This window comes from Ostrea edulis, chromosome 4, assembly GCF_947568905.1.
Source record: "Ostrea edulis chromosome 4, xbOstEdul1.1, whole genome shotgun sequence".
Taxonomy (NCBI): domain Eukaryota; kingdom Metazoa; phylum Mollusca; class Bivalvia; order Ostreida; family Ostreidae; genus Ostrea; species Ostrea edulis.
Genome location: NC_079167.1, coordinates 67,415,222 through 67,432,942, shown reverse-complemented (window position 1 = coordinate 67,432,942; position 17,721 = coordinate 67,415,222). Strand labels below are relative to the sequence as shown.

Sequence of the window (17,721 nt, the reverse complement as noted above, 5' to 3'; positions counted from 1 at the left end):
GGTGGTGTGAATAAACTTGAATAGATATATATAAAAATATGAAAGTTTAAAGAATGATTTTCAAAGACTGTTTCTGTTTGTTCCCATGTAAAACTTTGAAAACCTATTGTATCCCCATCTTTGCCCCCAGGGCTCATGGTTTCTTAAGAAGATTTTTGAAATATGCAACCCTATTTTCACTTTTTAATTTTCTCCAGATAGAGATGACTAGTGTTAAATCTAAAGCAAACTAGCATGGCGCTGCACCATGCCCTTTTTGGCTGGCACCATGCCCTTTCTTATTGCACCATGCCCTTTTTTCTCTATAAAATTTTTAGAGATATTTATTAATATAAGCAATTGTTCTTTATTTCACAAGGTTGATTGAAAAGTTTAAAATCAAGGCAGCAGGTATTAACTTTTAAAGAGGTTAAATGATTATTCAATTTGTAATCTAGTTCGTCAGATTCGCCGCTTCTATTTGTAATAAATCCAAATTATAATATTATCAAAAAATACTATCCGCCCGAGTGTCCAAAAATATCTGCATAAAATATTTTCGACTTTTTATAACAAGCGCACAAACGACCTTGATGCATGTGCCTGACAAATGACAGAATCATGGGCTCTCGAAAAATTTCCTAACAGTTTAATACCGTGTTTTAAGTTATTCATGATATCTATCTTAATATGTACAATACTTCATAACACTGGATTAGAAGTTGTTCCTTATAACTGCAATCGAACTGGAAGTCGAAGAAAAATTTTGAAGCGCTATTCGATGCCACTCTTTAGAGAACATCGACAGCGTACGATTGATTGATTATATATTGTTTAAAGTATCTCTTGAGAATACTTCACTCACATGAAGACGTTACCATTGGCGGTGAAGGGCTGCGAAATTTAGGCCTATGCTCAGTGCTTATAGCCATTGAGCAGGGAGGAATCTTTTAAATTAGTTATTGTGCCACACTTGCTGTGATATGGGTCTCAGTTTTTGCGGTCTCATCCGAAGGACCGCCCCATTTATTTGTCTCTTACGACAAGCAAGGGGTACTGAGGACTATTCTAAATCAGAGCGACAGTTAACGACAAATTCACAAAAGGTTTTTGGTGATCATTAATTATGTGTATTCTATTAAAATTCAAGAAAATACTAAAAGCGATACATTGGAGATTTTAAAATTGGACATGTCCCTAGCAATATATGTTTAAATCTGAATCGAAAGTTTGTAGAAATGAAACTAAAATAAAATTCTTTTAAAAGATCTTGAATTAATGTTGCAAAGTACATGTATTAGGTATGAAGAAAACTATATCAACAAAGTTGAAAAATGTTAAGTTCACGTGGTAAACAAATGATATCTGATGATTTTAGATCTTTATTTTTAAGCGCTCGCTTTTTAAAATCACACTTAATTCAATTAAAATTATTTATATTTCTTGTATTCGCTCGCCTCACAATTTTTATCTCCAAAATAAAAAAATAATATTTGTAAAATAATTTCGCCCTCTCGCCTCACTTTTTTTGTTTGAAAATCCGAAGAACTATTTTAAATATTGGTGTGGCCTTACTATCATAGTATGATACAATGAAAGTGCCCCGAAATTGTCTTGCCGCAACGAAAAGTGCCCTTTAGAACATATATGTGTGCCCTCTCTAGATCCTAGATTTAAGACTAGATGACACTTCCTGTGAAACAAGAGGCCCATGGGCCACATCACTGACCTGTCTAGCTGAGTTACCTTGGCCCATATTTAAAGATTTTCTTATATATTCGCATGTAGAACTTTGACCCCTATTGTGGCCCCAATCTATTCCCAAGGGCCGTGATTTTTACAAACTTGAATCTGCACTATGTCAGGAAGCTTTCATGTAAAATTCTTTGGCCCAATGGTTCTTGAGAAGAAGAGATTTTTAAAGATTTTCCCTATATATTTGTATGTAAAACTTTGATCCCTGATTGTGGTCCCACCCTGGAGAAGATTTTTTTTTAATTTTTCAGTGTATTTTTGCCATTTCATTATTATCTCCCCTGGTAGAAAGGCATTGCCCTTCAACTGAACAAACTTGAATCCCCTCGCCCCAAGGCTGCTTTGTACCAAGCTTGGTTGAAATTGGCCCAGTGGTTCTGGAGAAGAAGTCGAAAATGTGAAAGTTTACAGACAGACAGAAGGATGACAGAGAAGAAGTTAAAATGGCCAAATTTAGATCAGAAAAGCTCACTTAAGTGAGCATGAGTAACAGATAAATGCACTCATTTTGAATGATCTATTTTGAAGCCTTTAGTATTGATGATGTTCCAGCTGGAAGCAGAGCTAGTATTCATCACTACACCCCAATAGATAAACTATAACCCCTAATTCATAGTGATTAGTTAACCTATTCTTTGATTTTGGCTTCATCCCACATAACAGTTAATCAGTTCAGCCTTGACTCTCCTTGAGAACACATGTTTTTTCACTGCTCCCTGTCACACCTGATAATTCAATATATATATGTTCTGCTAGCTTTATCAGCCTTCCTAGATGACTGAAGAAGACTGGTAACACAGCCGGTCAAATATTTATTATAAAAAAAGACACACATACACACACACATATTTATTTACCAGAATAAGATAATTTTTAAATGTCTGGTAAAAAGTAAAACAGTCAACCTCCTGTGTTAAAGAATTTTATCTCATTGCTACTCTAAACATCGGGATGAAACATGGATATAAAGTCCCCATTCAAAAATTTACAATCATCATACACTATCATATATATCTATCCATTTATTTTCATCCACAAGTAAAAATAGTTATTGTAATGACTGAATGAATTCAATTTCTTTTTCCTTTTTCTTCACACAACTTGTTATTATCATGAGTCTCTTTACGTTTCTGTGTAACTGCATGCACACATCAATAAACTGGGTAACATGAGCAGTGCTCACACTGCAACGCCCGCCCCTTCATCATATTCCGTAATGCATTAGTAATCAAGGAAAAGATTAATATCCAATGCAACCATTCTTCAGTCAATAAAGGGCTCTGACAGTGTTCTTTCAACTATTTCTTAAAAATGTTTGTTCTAAGATGGCTATGTTACATATTAAATTAAAGAGGGATTTCACAACAATAAAGTAGAACTTGAGAAGCAAAATTACTACTTTTCAAAATATGGGAAACATTAAACACAAAGTTTGATTATCATTGCCTCATTAACAGGTTTTCCATCATGATTATACCCATCAAAGTATGACCTTGATCTTCGACCTTGAAAAATAGGAGGCATCTCCCTCTCACCATGGGGAGCATAAGTGCATTATCTTAGCCTTATCAGTACTCCTTTTATCATTCCCACAATGTGTGAATGGATGAACGGACAAGCAAAAAACAGATGTGAGTGGTTGCTATTTTCAAATGCAGAAAAAATTCTGTTGCACAAAAACAATCTCCACCACTCCATCAATCATTTGTATGATGACATCAAACAAACAATGTGATGTCATCTCACCTTATTTGATAAGAATGGAATTGTAGTCTGGTTCCCTGGCTCACTCACTAATACAACACGAGAAGCATATGCTAAACATGGGCAGGGGACCAGGCTAAAAAGAATCTGCGGGAAATGCAATGAATATGTTCACTGGAACTCTTTCGAATGTTTACATTTTTTCAACAACAAAAGCTTGTGAGATAATCCAAACAGCTATTTTATTTCCTGATTGAGCCCTCTGTCTTTTTTTATGAGGGACTTCTGGGATAGTGTCAAAGAAGTTGTCTAGACAAACGTACAGCTGAAAGGCTTGGACTTTTTAGATTGCTATAGTCATTACAGCTTGCACTGACACACAGAAACACATACTGCCCCATATCATAATAAAACCTATCATGTTTCAAGTACATAATAAAATAAGTTTAAAATCAAAATAAAATAAACATGTCAAGTTTGACTATCCTAACCCTATTAGTACTGTTTCAATCTTGTTTTATGCAAATTACCCGAGTAAGCTTGACCTTGAAAAACAATAGGCTTCTTTCTATAATCACTGGGAACATGTGTATCATGTCTGGTGATTCTTAAATAATAGTACCTATTATAACCATTTAAGTTTAACCTTTGACCTTGAAAAACATTGGAAACATGTGTACCAAGGTTGATCAAGTAATGTTTTTATCTGACCCATGATGTGTTGACAGATGTGCTGCACCATTCCAAAATATGACCTGTCCAGGACGGACATATAAAAACCATACAAATGGCTTTAAGTTAAAATAATTATTGTTTGTTTCCCATTTACGACCCACAATCAGACTTTCAGTAAGGTTAAATTATGAAAACTTTTTTTCAGGGGACAAAAAATGTTAAGTGTGACATTCAATGAGCAAACCAAATCATTTACGATATTCCAAGTTTTTAGATCTAGCACACACAGAAATTTGAGTTGAGGAGCACAAGAAAAGTACCAAGAAATATTTTTAAAAATTCCAAATGTTTCTGAGACGAGGAACAATTCATTTTTTTCTGCGTTGGTCAAAAAGTGGAAACAAACACCGGCTTTTCAACTCCTTGAGTTACAATTACATTCACAGGATGAAATCTACAACCCTGTATTTTATGCTCAACTATTTTGTTGTGTGCTAAAAATATTTAAAAACTTAAATAAACTATAAATATCATTTTGCTTCCTATGATGGAATTCAATGTCCCCATGTATACATGCTCTCTTCTGTACAGGTGATAGGACACACTAAATTACGTGTGTAAAAGATGAATACAAGAATTCGAAAACCACATGGTACCACATCAACCCATAATTTGATGTTCTCCTTTTTCCTAAGAGATGATAAATATTTATTCATCGTAATGAGTTTGCATCCTGGTTTCAAAGCAAAGTCTCCATGAATTGTTGTTAAATAAACCAATATGGCAGACATTTCATTAAGCAACATTTTTTGTTAATGAATTACACACGTAAAAGCACATTTGATACTTGTAACATCTAAAAAATTTAAGGTGTTGCACATGCTTGGAAATGAATTATTCATTTAAGTTTGTTGCAAAGAAGGCCTGGTAGAGATACCAAATTTTTCCAGAACAGAAGAAAAATAGAAATTCAAAAATTACAAATGTCATTTACAATTTATTCAGAGACATTATCAAACTTTCTTACTAACTAATATGGTTATTCATGATGTGAAGCATAACCTTTGCCTTATAGAAGCTCAAGATATTTATTAAAGGTGTACCCCTTTGTGGTGGTGATGACGGTCATGTGACACATCAGATGACCGCCGGCGGTGGTACAAATGCGGTGGCGGTTGAAGGTGGCCATCAATGTGGGAACACGGCAGATCCCTGAATTCTACATGCGCTGAGAGACGCCTGGGCAAGTCACGAAATTCCACATGATGTGACGAAGTAGACAATCTTCGCGGTGACAACTGATGATCCAAGACAAAATTTGTTGACGCAGATGTAAAAAAATTAGCCATATCTTCAATTCATACCCAAAATGAAGACTTCAAGTTGATCGTTCTACACATTTTTCTATGCTTATTTGGATTAGCATATTCAAGACATGTAATTGGAAAAATGCTTGGACATCACCCTGGTAATGAATAAACACACTTCCAAAACACTTGACACGTCTGACACACAATGTAATCCCTGCATATCAAATGTTTAATAGCCGATATTTCTCCACTGTCTCTCAAAGAAAAAAACCCAGTAAACTCCTTTATATCATGTTGCAGCACAGAAAATATCAGCTGTTCTCGTTTCCACAGAGTGACAGAATGAAATTCTATAATTCCAAACCCCGGTGACCACAATTGCGTTAACAGTTTATTAACTCTACCAGTTCCATTTCAAAGGGTGAAGCAGGAATAAAGCAGGATACCGATACTCTTAGATTCCAATGTCGGAACTAAAATCATATCATCAATTTCTATAGACCACTACAAAACCAGCAAACAAAACAATTTTTTTTTCAACGTGATGATTACTTTAGAACAAAAACAAAACAAAACAAAAAAAAAAAGAGAGAATTTGTTACAGGAAAGAAAATTGCCAAGAATTTAAGCATGAACGGTAAAAAAAAAAATTATCACCGCAATCACTTGTGCAGAGTGGTGCTACCGATATTGCAGCTCTATGTGTTCGTTTGTGGCAGACCCCTAGCACACTCCTGTGTCGCACTATGTATTGACTTAAATGTGATAGTGTCCCTGGATCAATGTGACAGGTTTCAAATGACAGTCTCTTTGACATGTCCAAAGGGAAGACAAAAATCAATATGGCAATATATCTCCCATCATTAAAACAAATTTCATTAATAATGACTATTGTTTACAATCTGCTTTATTCAAAGCATCTTGCAATACACCAAGAAATTTGCATGATTAACACTGTTCCATGCATTCTTCAACAGGATATCCATGATTCAAATTGTACACTATGTAAACATTTGAAACATTCGATTTTTAAACTTTTCAATTTGAGCTATTTGAAAAATATGCTTTGAAGCCCCACCATGATCAGAGACAGCACACTACGAGGTTATCTAAAGAATCTAGCTGTTCATGAGAAATAATTACCAATGCCTCAAAACTAGGAAGTCCAATTAATACTTGTCAAGTTGGTGCCTTGCCATTATTAAAAGAGCAGTGTTACCAAATTTATCTAGCAGACTTGCAATGTGTGGGTCTCAACACAACACGTTCATCTTCTTTTTTTGTCGATTTTAATGGAGTTTACACACAAAAGTGAAAACGGAAATTCTTCTGATATACAGCATGTAGATCTTAAGGTTCATTATCCAATAAAACTTAAACCTTGAGGGCAAATCATTTAGAATGGGAATTATCAATGAATATATACAAATCATTTAGAATGGGCATTATCAATGAATATATACAAATCATTTAGAATGGGCATTATCAATGAATATATACAAATCATTTAGAATGGGAATTATCAATGAATAGATACAAATCATTTAGAATGGGCATTATCAATGAATATATACAAATCATTTAGAATGGGAATTATCAATGAATATATACAAATCATTTAGAATGGGCATTATCAATGAATATATACAAATCATTTAGAATGGGCATTATCAATGAATATATACAAATCATTTAGAATGGGAATTATCAATGAATAGATACAAATCATTTAGAATGGGCATTATCAATGAATATATACAAATCATTTAGAATGGGAATTATCAATGAATATATACAAATCATTTAGAATGGGCATTATCAATGAATATATACAAATCATTTAGAATGGGCATTATCAATGAATATATACAAATCATTTAGAATGGGAATTATCAATGAATAGATACAAATCATTTAGAATGGGCATTATCAATGAATATATACAAATCATTTAGAATGGGAATTATCAATGAATATATACAAATCATTTAGAATGGGAATTATCAATGAATATATACAAATCATTTAGAATGGGAATTATCAATGAATAGATACAAATCATTTAGAATGGGCATTATCAATGAATAGATACAAATCATTTAGAATGGGAATTATCAATGAATATATACAAATCATTTAGAATGGGAATTATCAATGAATAGATACAAATCATTTAGAATGGGAATTATCAATGAATAGATACAAATCATTTAGAATGGGCATTATCAATGAATAGATACAAATCATTTAGAATGGGAATTATCAATGAATAGATACAAATCATTTAGAATGGGAATTATCAATGAATAGATACAAATCATTTAGAATGGGAATTATCAATGAATAGATACAAATCATTTAGAATGGGAATTATCAATGAATAGATACAAATCATTTAGAATGGGAATTATCAATGAATAGATACAAATCATTTAGAATGGGCATTATCAATGAAAATAGATACAAATCATTTAGAATGGGCATTGTCAATGAAAATAGATACAAATCATTTAGAATGGGCATTATCAATGAATATATACAAATAATTTAGAATGGGCATTATCAATGAATAGATTCAAATAATTTAGAATGGGCATTCCCAGCATTATCAATGAATAAATATAGATACACTTTAGAGAGATTTAAATGAAGACACATCATATTACTCATTCTTGTTTAGATCTATAATCCTTGACAATCACCTTAATATCTAATGTCAAATATACTTATAAACCAAGACAGCTTTCTATAACATATTTTACAAATATAATATGCTTGGATAACACTATCAAACCATTGGTGTGAGGCCTCACTCCCTCTAATGATGAGAGAGAATTGATTGGAAGCACCCTTGGGTTACTGCGATGATAGGAAGTTATTCAAACCATATCATGGAAAATTAAAATTACCCCACCATCACATTCAATCTAGAAAACTGTCAAATCAGAAAGGGCCATACAATGTACGTGTCATCAGATGCTCTACCACTTTGTGGATGATCTGGCATCACTTGCTGAGAGAAAAGGAAGCCAGACACACCTTAATTTCCCAAAAAATGCATCAACTGACCTAGTTTGATGGTCCCAGGCCTCACAATGCTACAGAGGATTTGAAGAAGTATAGCCAAACTTATAAACTTCTGAAGTGTCAATCAAAGATTTATTACAGCCACTACAACCTCTGCTCTGCTGAAAACTTCCAAATCTGAAACTTCTGAAAATGTCCAATTATTCTGTTGCACAACCAATCAGCAAACTTGTTCTCTAAGGATTATGAAGACCTAGGCCTCTGACCAAACATGACCACATGTAGTGATTATCATTACCATAAATCATACACCTACTAATTTTTCACCATATCGAAATATCTGATTCCTTAAAAATCACTCTATAATGACTGAATCAATGTATACTCCATTCACCCAAGTCCAAAGATGTGCAGTGGCGGATTTAGAGCCCCTCCCTCTTTTTTTGGCCACAAATTTACAAGCCATTACTGAAATATCCAGATTTAGCACCTAAAATGGTTGAGCATTTAGGCTAATACTTGACTTTCACATGTCCTCCCCCCCCTTTTTTTTTTGGAAATCCTGGATCCGCCACTGATGTGTGTATTTTTTTTATCATTTCAATTCTGCCCAAAAAAAAATTCAGTAAAATTTGGAATTTCTCCAAGCAATCATACATGTATTGTCTATGATGAATGCTTTGTAACACCAATTGTACATTTTATCCAATCACAAATAAATAAATCACGGCTGTTGAATCAAGCTGAAACATGATTATGTAAAATGTCTTACATATATATTTACTACAGGAATATTTTTAAGAATCATGCATCAAGAAATTGCCAGTAAGCCTAAGGTGTGCACAAAAATTTTCATAATGCACTCATTTGTCGGTTTAGCAGCATTCATATCCCCCAATCCAAACACCACTTGGACCTTTTAATAAAGTCAAGAAAAACCTCCGATGTAGGACCCAGAATACGAAGATTTTTATGGTGAAAATGTGAATTGCAACAGCGTACAGTTTACCAACTATGCACAACAAACGCAACAGAGACAAAATCTATCTGCTGTCATTTCTATTCATTTTTGTTACATAAAATATCTTAATGTAGTATGTTTTATGTAAGTACATACAGTTTTAGTGGAAGATGTTTTATTTCAGAAATGGCTGCTTCAATTTTACATCATTGTAAACTTCTGGAAACTGTTCAGATTTTGCTACTATAGAGAGAGAATTGGAATGTAATAGATTATCTTGAAGTGATTGTCAAATTAATAAACTGAATCAGTGAAAAACTTAAATTATATCAATAAAGAATTTAGGAAGATTCCGATTCCACTTGGCCAGGCCTATTTCTCTCATTCACTCAGTCTCACCTAATGAATAGTATATATTTATCTCATTCATTCAATCTCATCTAATGAATATTATATATTTATCTCATTCACTCAGTCTCACCTAATGAATAGTATATATTTATCTCATTCACTCAGTCTCACCTAATGAATATTATATATTTATCTCATTCACTCAGTCTCATCTAATGAATAGTATATATTTCTCTCATTCACTCAGTCTCACCTAATGAATATTATATATTTATCTCATTCTCTCAGTCTCACCTAATGAATAGTATATATTTATCTCATTCTCTCAGTCTCACATTATGAATAGTATATATTTATCTCATTCATTCAGTCTCACCTAATGAATAGTATATATTTATCTCATTCATTCAGTCTCACCTAATGAATATTATATATTTATCTCATTCACTCAGTCTCACCTAATGAATAGTATACATTTATCTCATTCTCTCAGTCTCATCTAATGAATAGTATATATTTATCTCATTCTCTCAGTCTCACCTAATGAATACTATATATTTATCTCATTCACTCAGTCTCATCTAATGAATAGTATATATTTATCTCATTCACTCAGTCTCACCTAATGAATAGTATATATTTCTCTCATTCACTCAGTCTCACCTTATGAATAGTATATATTTTCAATCTTCAGAGACTTGCATGCATAATTCATTGAACTCTTGAATCACACTTACAATAACAATGCAGCACACATATATTATCTTTGCTCAGAAAAATTGAAAGGTTTAAAATTAGATGGATTTTTATGACATTTTCCACATAAGTAAATCTCAATTGATGGTCACCAAGCCTGAACTCGGGGAACTTACTAAATCTGCCAATGCTTTTACTCTAGTGATGAACCATCAGATTATGAGGCAGAATCATTTTATGTTCTCTAAAGCCATACACAACTGTCAACCAATCTTTCTTGAACTTGGAGAACATTTTCCAAGTATTAACACTCCTCTGCTGCAATTTAGTCTGACTTCAGTAGAAACTGGCAGAATTCATGAAGGTTTTACATTACAGAACGTAACCAAAATTTATAGACAAAATCTGCAGACAAATGAATTGAGATGGATCAATTTCAGTCTAACGGCCAAAATGGGAGATATTTTTCTTCCATAGCTGAAAGACCTTGCACATGATGGAAATAATAATTGTAATACATATCTTTAGGGGACAGAATCAATCACAAAATCCTGAGAGTCATGGAATTCTGCTCAGATCTAACTTTGTGTGATGGTTTAGTGCAATTGCTATTATACAATAAAAAATCTGATTTCAATCAGAGATAATATAAAAAAAAATCTCACATCAACCAAATTCCTTAATAGAGAAAAAAAAATCTTTTCATCAGTTATTTTGCCCTCCTTTGGTAGAAGTGCCCAGATTTGGCTGCAATTTTACAATACACATTTAATGAACAGATTTAACTATTGCCAGGCATTTCCCAAACCCATAACAAATCCTTCTGGGGAATCACAAATCGATTCATTTACTGAAACATTGCAAAACATTTCAATTTGAGAGAGGCTGTTAGAAATACAATAGGAGGGTGGTGTGCAATAAATAAAAGGTTGGTCGGTAGATTAGATATTTGAAACTGCAGACAGTAAAGATATAAAATTCTTTCACTGTAGCTAAATGTATAGGATTAAACCTGCATGAGGGAAAACTTTTTCACACATCATAACAAACTGGCTATGACTTTTTCATTACAGTTTAAGGTCAACAGCAAGTCAACAGAATTTAGGACACAATTTTTATCCAAGCTTAAACAGACATTACCAACCAAGCAACACAGGTTTTATGTGCATTTTCCCTACGAAGAAGCCACTCTTCTTATTACCTGCAGCTTTTTGGTTTCTTCTTTATTATAAGAAGTTATATAGGAGTTATACTCCTTGACAGACACTTCATACTAATAACGAATATTGCTATAACACTGTAAAACAATTCCTATATAACTCCTTACAAAAAAGTGCAACATTTTGATTATTCTATCAACTGTTGGAAATCTGCTCTTAAATAAAGACTGCTGACCAATGACATATAGCGCTAAATCGAGTTGTACTTTCCTGTTGTTCAGATGTGCGTTTTGCGGCAGCAACTGAGGATGAAATTCAGTTAACTCTTGAAAGTAAGGACAGCAAAAATACAAAAGATCATTTATTCACGTTCTTATGGAATCAATTGTATGAAATTTCAGTTCACTTTATTAGCACAGAACCATACGGCTAACAAGCATGAATTAAATACACCATATACATGCAAATTAAGTTACCGGTACTCATTAGTATTTTTTAAAATTTTGTTAAAGACGTACATTATATAAAGTTTTATCGTTGAACTGAAATAGCAATTATTAACTGAATAAAAACTAAAATTGATTCATCATCTATATAATAATTATTGGTATCCTGGGTATTACAAAACAGTTGTTGATGGGGGCCCTGGGTAAAGTTGATCTGTTGGACCGGAGTACCTCAAGGCAACAGTTAGTACTCTAGTTCAATAGTCGAAATTAATTCTTGCCCTCAACCTCAGTCAACAATTCCTTGGAACTTGATATGCCTTGCCCTGCTTTGCCATTGGCCTTGCTGTGTCTCACAGTAGTTGACTTTGGATCACAGATGTTCACACCTTAATAACCTTATTTTCCATATTTCTCATAGTGGCAAGAGTTGACAGACTGTTTAGAATCCAGAAAGAAAAATGTGTGTATGTTTGTGATACAAGAATGTCCCCTTTTGAGAGCAGAGCCTATGGTATCAAATTCCTTGTATGGAAACTTGACCTTGTACTACAAAATAACAATAAGGTTGATGTCAAGGTCACAAGGTTGTGTGTTATAAAGTCACATTATGCCCGCTAATTTTCATAGCTGGGGCCTTAATAGTTCAATAGCCGTAACCTAACCATACAGATGGACAGGCAAAAACCCTCTATACATTGGGAGTATTTTGCTCCCCTTATTTTTGCCTGTTTTCCCCTAATCCTGAATGGGCAAATTCAAAACTGGTTGAATTTTAAAATCACTTATCATTCTAAAGCATCAATTTGATTAATTAACATTTTTTGACATATTTAAAACAAAACATTATTTTTTTATGCATCTGGCCTCATGTCACAGCAGGTGAGGCACGTTAAAGAACCCTTCCTGCTCAAAGGCTGTAAGCGCTGTGGGGATCCGGGTTAGAATATAGGTCCTCAGTACCTTTGCTTGTCATAAAAGGCGACTAAATGGGGTGGTTCCTCGAATGAGACTGCAAATACTGAGGCCCCATGTCACAATAAGTGTGGCACAATAAAGACCCCTCCATGCTCAAAGGTCATATGCCCCAAGCATAGGCCTAAATTTTGCAGCCCTTCATCGGCAATGGTGACGTCTCCATATGAGTGAAAAATTCTCAAGATGGACATTTATCAATATACAACCAACCAACCAATGCATCTGAGTGAAAATAACACAGGACAAAAAAATCCCAGGATACTGTCCATCCTGTATCAAATTTTTAAAAAATCCCAGAATACTGTCCATCCCGTATCAAATATATTTCATTTCTGGCAGAAAAGATGATCTGAATTTACTGGTTACAAAATGGTGTATACAGAAGACAGATCAAGATTTAGTTCTCTGGATACAAATAAACCTCTGTCTTTTACATGCTCAGCAATTTCATTTATTTACATAAAAGCACAAAAATTAAGCATTCATTGTGCATATATATACGATGGCGCCTGACATTAATCAACCACTATTCCCAGGAATGGGACAATTCTTATCAATTAGCTGATGTAAAAATCCATACGGACTTAGAATTTTTCTTAGCAGCAAATCCGAACAAGGTTACAAACACTGAAAGGCTTTTATCACTGATAATGGCTGTTGAAAGTCCCATTGCATTGTTCATATTTGCGTCTGTTAAGCAGCAGACAGAAGGAATGGAAATGTCTGCAAAAAAACCAGCATAAGCTGCCTGGCTTGACTTCTGTGTCCTCAAAGTTTTTTCAATGCCACATAATTAGCATCCTCTTTGAAAGAAACTGCAGCAGCAGCAGTGCAGTCAAGTGAGCACAAGTAAATTGCTTTGAGAGGGTGCTGTGTTCTGTGCTGCTCTGGTTTTCTGATATACTGATTGATCAATTACTAAGAATATTATAGTTCTCTGATCTTTAGGACCACCTCCCTTTATAACCTCTTCTGACATCTTGGATATTTAAAGGAGAATCATCAGAAGCAGAGGATCAGAGAGCTCGAGGGGATGCATTGCATCACATCAGTACTACCGATAAAATGTAATACTAAGCCTTCACGTGTGAAACCTGTTTGTGACAACTTCATTAAAATTTTTGAGACTTAAATCTATACATTCATTAATCATTAGCCATTTAATCATCATTACAGGCTTGCAATATTCAATAAATCCAGAATGATTTGCTTTTCTAAATTTCTAGGTCTAATCAGTGGTACACCCTTAATTACCATAATTACACGTTTATTTCCAATGTAACCAAAATATCAAACTTATTTCCCATACATAAATGTAATTAATTTCCGACAAAATGTAACACTTTGTAGGAAACCTGTATAAAAGTTAAAGTGTGATTTCTAAACTTAACCATGACATGTGCACTTGAAACGAGCTCTAGTGACAGACATTATGCAATTTTTTGCTCTCAGGGATTTTCTAATATTTGATTAAACAACAATGTAAATAGGTCATTAATACATGATATGCAGAATTAAAAAGATGTTTTAAAGGATTTCAATTTTGGGGTAATATTCAATTTCCTCTGAATTTTCAAAGTAAAGATTTGTGAATACGGCAAAGTTATCGACAGACAAATTAACAGACAGACCATCGACTATGTGCTTCTCGTATGTTTGATCTCAGGAGTACAATGAGTTCAGGTAGCATGGTTACCAGTGATAAATTACATTGAGCTATTCTATAAAATAATTCAGGTTATGGAGTGAAACTTGAAAAGCATGAATATAATTAATGTTCATGCACTCAAAAACTAATATGCTATAGAAGATGACACAACTTCAAAAGTGGAAATACAATTGTTCTCCTTTTTACATTACAAGAGTTGCAGCCCCACCCACAGGCACCTAAAGTGTGGATATCGTATACATGGATCTTATGTACATACCCCCCACCCCCTATATCCAATGAAAAAATACAGAACCAATAATTTATCCAAAATACTAATATATGTATTAAAATCTTACAAGTAGTCATCTCAAGAGCTTGCAGAAAGTAGAAACTGACCATGCAAAAACTTATGAAGGTCAATGGTGTGGAAATCACATATTTTGGATAAATTATTGGTTCTATATTTATTTCATTGGGTAGAAGGGGGGATGGGGTATATATGTGCATTACAAGATCTATGTACACTCTATCCACACTTTACGTGCCTCTGACCCCACCCACCTCTTTGACTGGAAACATTTTTATGTGCCATTCTGAGATATGTCACCCTTTCCTCCCCCTTTGGTTGGAAGATTACCATCTTAGGTTGCAACCCCCACCCTTTTTAAAATATCCCTGATAAATCACAGAACACTAAACTGAGTGTATGTAACCAATTAAACCGATATTGAAATCAATAATACATCATTCAAGGAATAAAACCATAGAGAACATGACAGAACACAGGAATTTTATGTAAAAACTCAAATGTTTCACACAAAAAATGAATTCTTTTTCTATCATCTAACAATAAAACCCCAGCACAAGCTGTGACTGAAGGCAATCTTACATGTAATCCTACACCAAGAAAAGTCAAATAGAGTTTTTTAAAAACATTTTTATGCACTTTGAAATCCTTGCTTCCTGATGATTTGCAATAACTGAAGATAGGTGCAATAACAATCCTTATTATCCACTAACAATAGCCCCCAGCATCCATCAGCAAGCTGCTCCTGGCATTTACTGTGGGAAATTGAAATGGCTTAATGAATTTCATTTACAATGAGATACAAAGTGAAGTGGGAGATCTACTTTAACTAGCTGATGGGTTATATAATTTGTCATATAAAAAAAACTGTACAGAAAAATGGCACTCGAGGTCAAGGTCATAAGTGAGGTCAAGGTCATAAGTTCACTTTAAATGTACCATCAGTGAAAAAAATTGATACCAATCAGTAGAAATATTTCTGCAGCTGTCATTGACAATTATTGTAAAATTTCCATTTTAATTCACGAAGTTTGAAACAATTACATAAGGCAACAGAGTTTAATCATATTGAAGACAACTTGTGTAGAATGAAATTGATGCCCCTTCTGTCAAAGGTAAATAGCTACCGATCAACTCAAGGTCACACTTCTAGTTTTGAAATTGGAATGTGTGAAACTAGTACACCACCATTTTATCTTTATAACATATGTCATGAAAACAAGCACCTGCAAAACATTGGAATAGAATCTAAACTCATCAATCAGATAGTGCAGAGAGAAGTGACTCATCTCAAGAACATCAGGTATAAACGATTTTTAAATTTATATGCACGCAGAAATTATTCACTATCACTGGTAACCTGTTTCAAAGATAGCACACAAAAAAATACTTTTACTTGCCTTAGGCCTTTCCTGTGTAACTATAGAGCTATCATGAGAATTTCTGGAAAAGGCAGCTATAGTAACTATTAATGTATTACTTTATAACATTAAGTCTATTGTTTTTTAGTTTAATGTAAAAGCAGAATATGGTTTTTTTTTCTATAGCAGCAAAGTGACCACCTCTCTCTCTCTCTCTCTCTCTCTCTCTCTCCATCCATGTTCAAAGCTCATGTGTAAATGGTTGAGAGTTCAAATGCTCACAACACCAGTTGTCTGTGCACTGCATGTACATATAAACTAGGTTTTGAACTTTTCTGTATGTACACCTGCACAGTATCGGAACAAATCATAAGCACGAGATAAAACCTACACATGTCAATTGCATGTTCCATGATTTAGTACCGTAAAATGAGAGTAACCCTAAAACAATGGTCGATCATTCTCAGTATATTTCACTGCTATCTCTTGTTAATCAATGTGTAAAAACTACATTTTGACACATAGCTTAGTCATAGTTTGGGGCTATAAATGAGGACCACTAGGGGGTCTAAATGTAAAAAGAAAACAGTTCCAAACTTAGCTTGTGGCTATATATATAAGATCTTTCCTATTCAGAATGTGCAGTTACGTGGCTCCCCTTTACCACAAAATAGCATGCATACTTTGTGACCAACTAGTTCACGGTGTTTCTGCAAGTTGCGAGTAGTGTTCAATATTCCAAATACTTCAAGTTCGTTTGAGTAATGATAGATTGTAGATATTCATTTCTAAAATGTAGATTTCTGTTACCACAAAATTTCAAAACACCAATATCCCGCGGGTAGGACTACCAAAAATTCAAAAAAGTTTGTTTATTTTGAGAAGACACCTTCCGCTCTTACCTCATCATCCTCGTCTTTCACCTGTTCGTCGTGATTTTCGATCAAAAACTCAGCTTCCATTGTTTGCAATTTTCAATGCTCCCTCTCTTTTACACCGAACTAAGTGTACCCCCTTTGCTTTCAATGTCAATGTAAATGTTGGCCGAACACCGTCAACACACACTCTCAATGGCGGCACGCTATTTTTAGAGTTTTAAATTTTTCGGACAGGTGCGAATATAGCATTTGTCGTGGAATAACCAAAGAGAGATAACTCTATTTTCTTTACTAACCTCCACTTGTGCAGTATTTCTTTCATTTGTACTTCAGCGATTCAGTATGCATTACATAATCGCTTATATTTGGGGGAATGGACAAAATGAAATTAATTCAAAATTGATAGGAAGGGGTGGGGTAGTGGTGGTGTTGGGATTGCTTTATACATCTGTTATACCGTTAACTTTTGCCCAACCTTTTGT

At 34.0% G+C, this 17,721-nt stretch overlaps 1 protein-coding gene across 5 annotated transcripts in view; it reads right to left on the bottom strand.

Moving 5' to 3' along the window:
- LOC125671322 (ankyrin-2-like) overlaps positions 1–17,453 on the bottom strand; it is a 117,810-nt gene extending 100,357 nt beyond the window's left edge. For 2 of the 5 annotated variants that reach the window (XM_056163569.1, XM_056163566.1), the window contains exon 1: positions 17,264–17,453. In XM_056163569.1, the coding sequence (XP_056019544.1) occupies positions 17,264–17,323 (60 nt within the window). In that variant the 5' untranslated portion in view covers positions 17,324–17,453. Of the gene's footprint in view, positions 1–5,216; positions 6,010–17,263 lie in introns of those variants that run through there. The other 3 variants (XM_056163577.1, XM_056163578.1, XM_056163563.1) reach the window with 2 other exon arrangements.
- Positions 17,454–17,721: the final 268 nt, after the last annotated feature.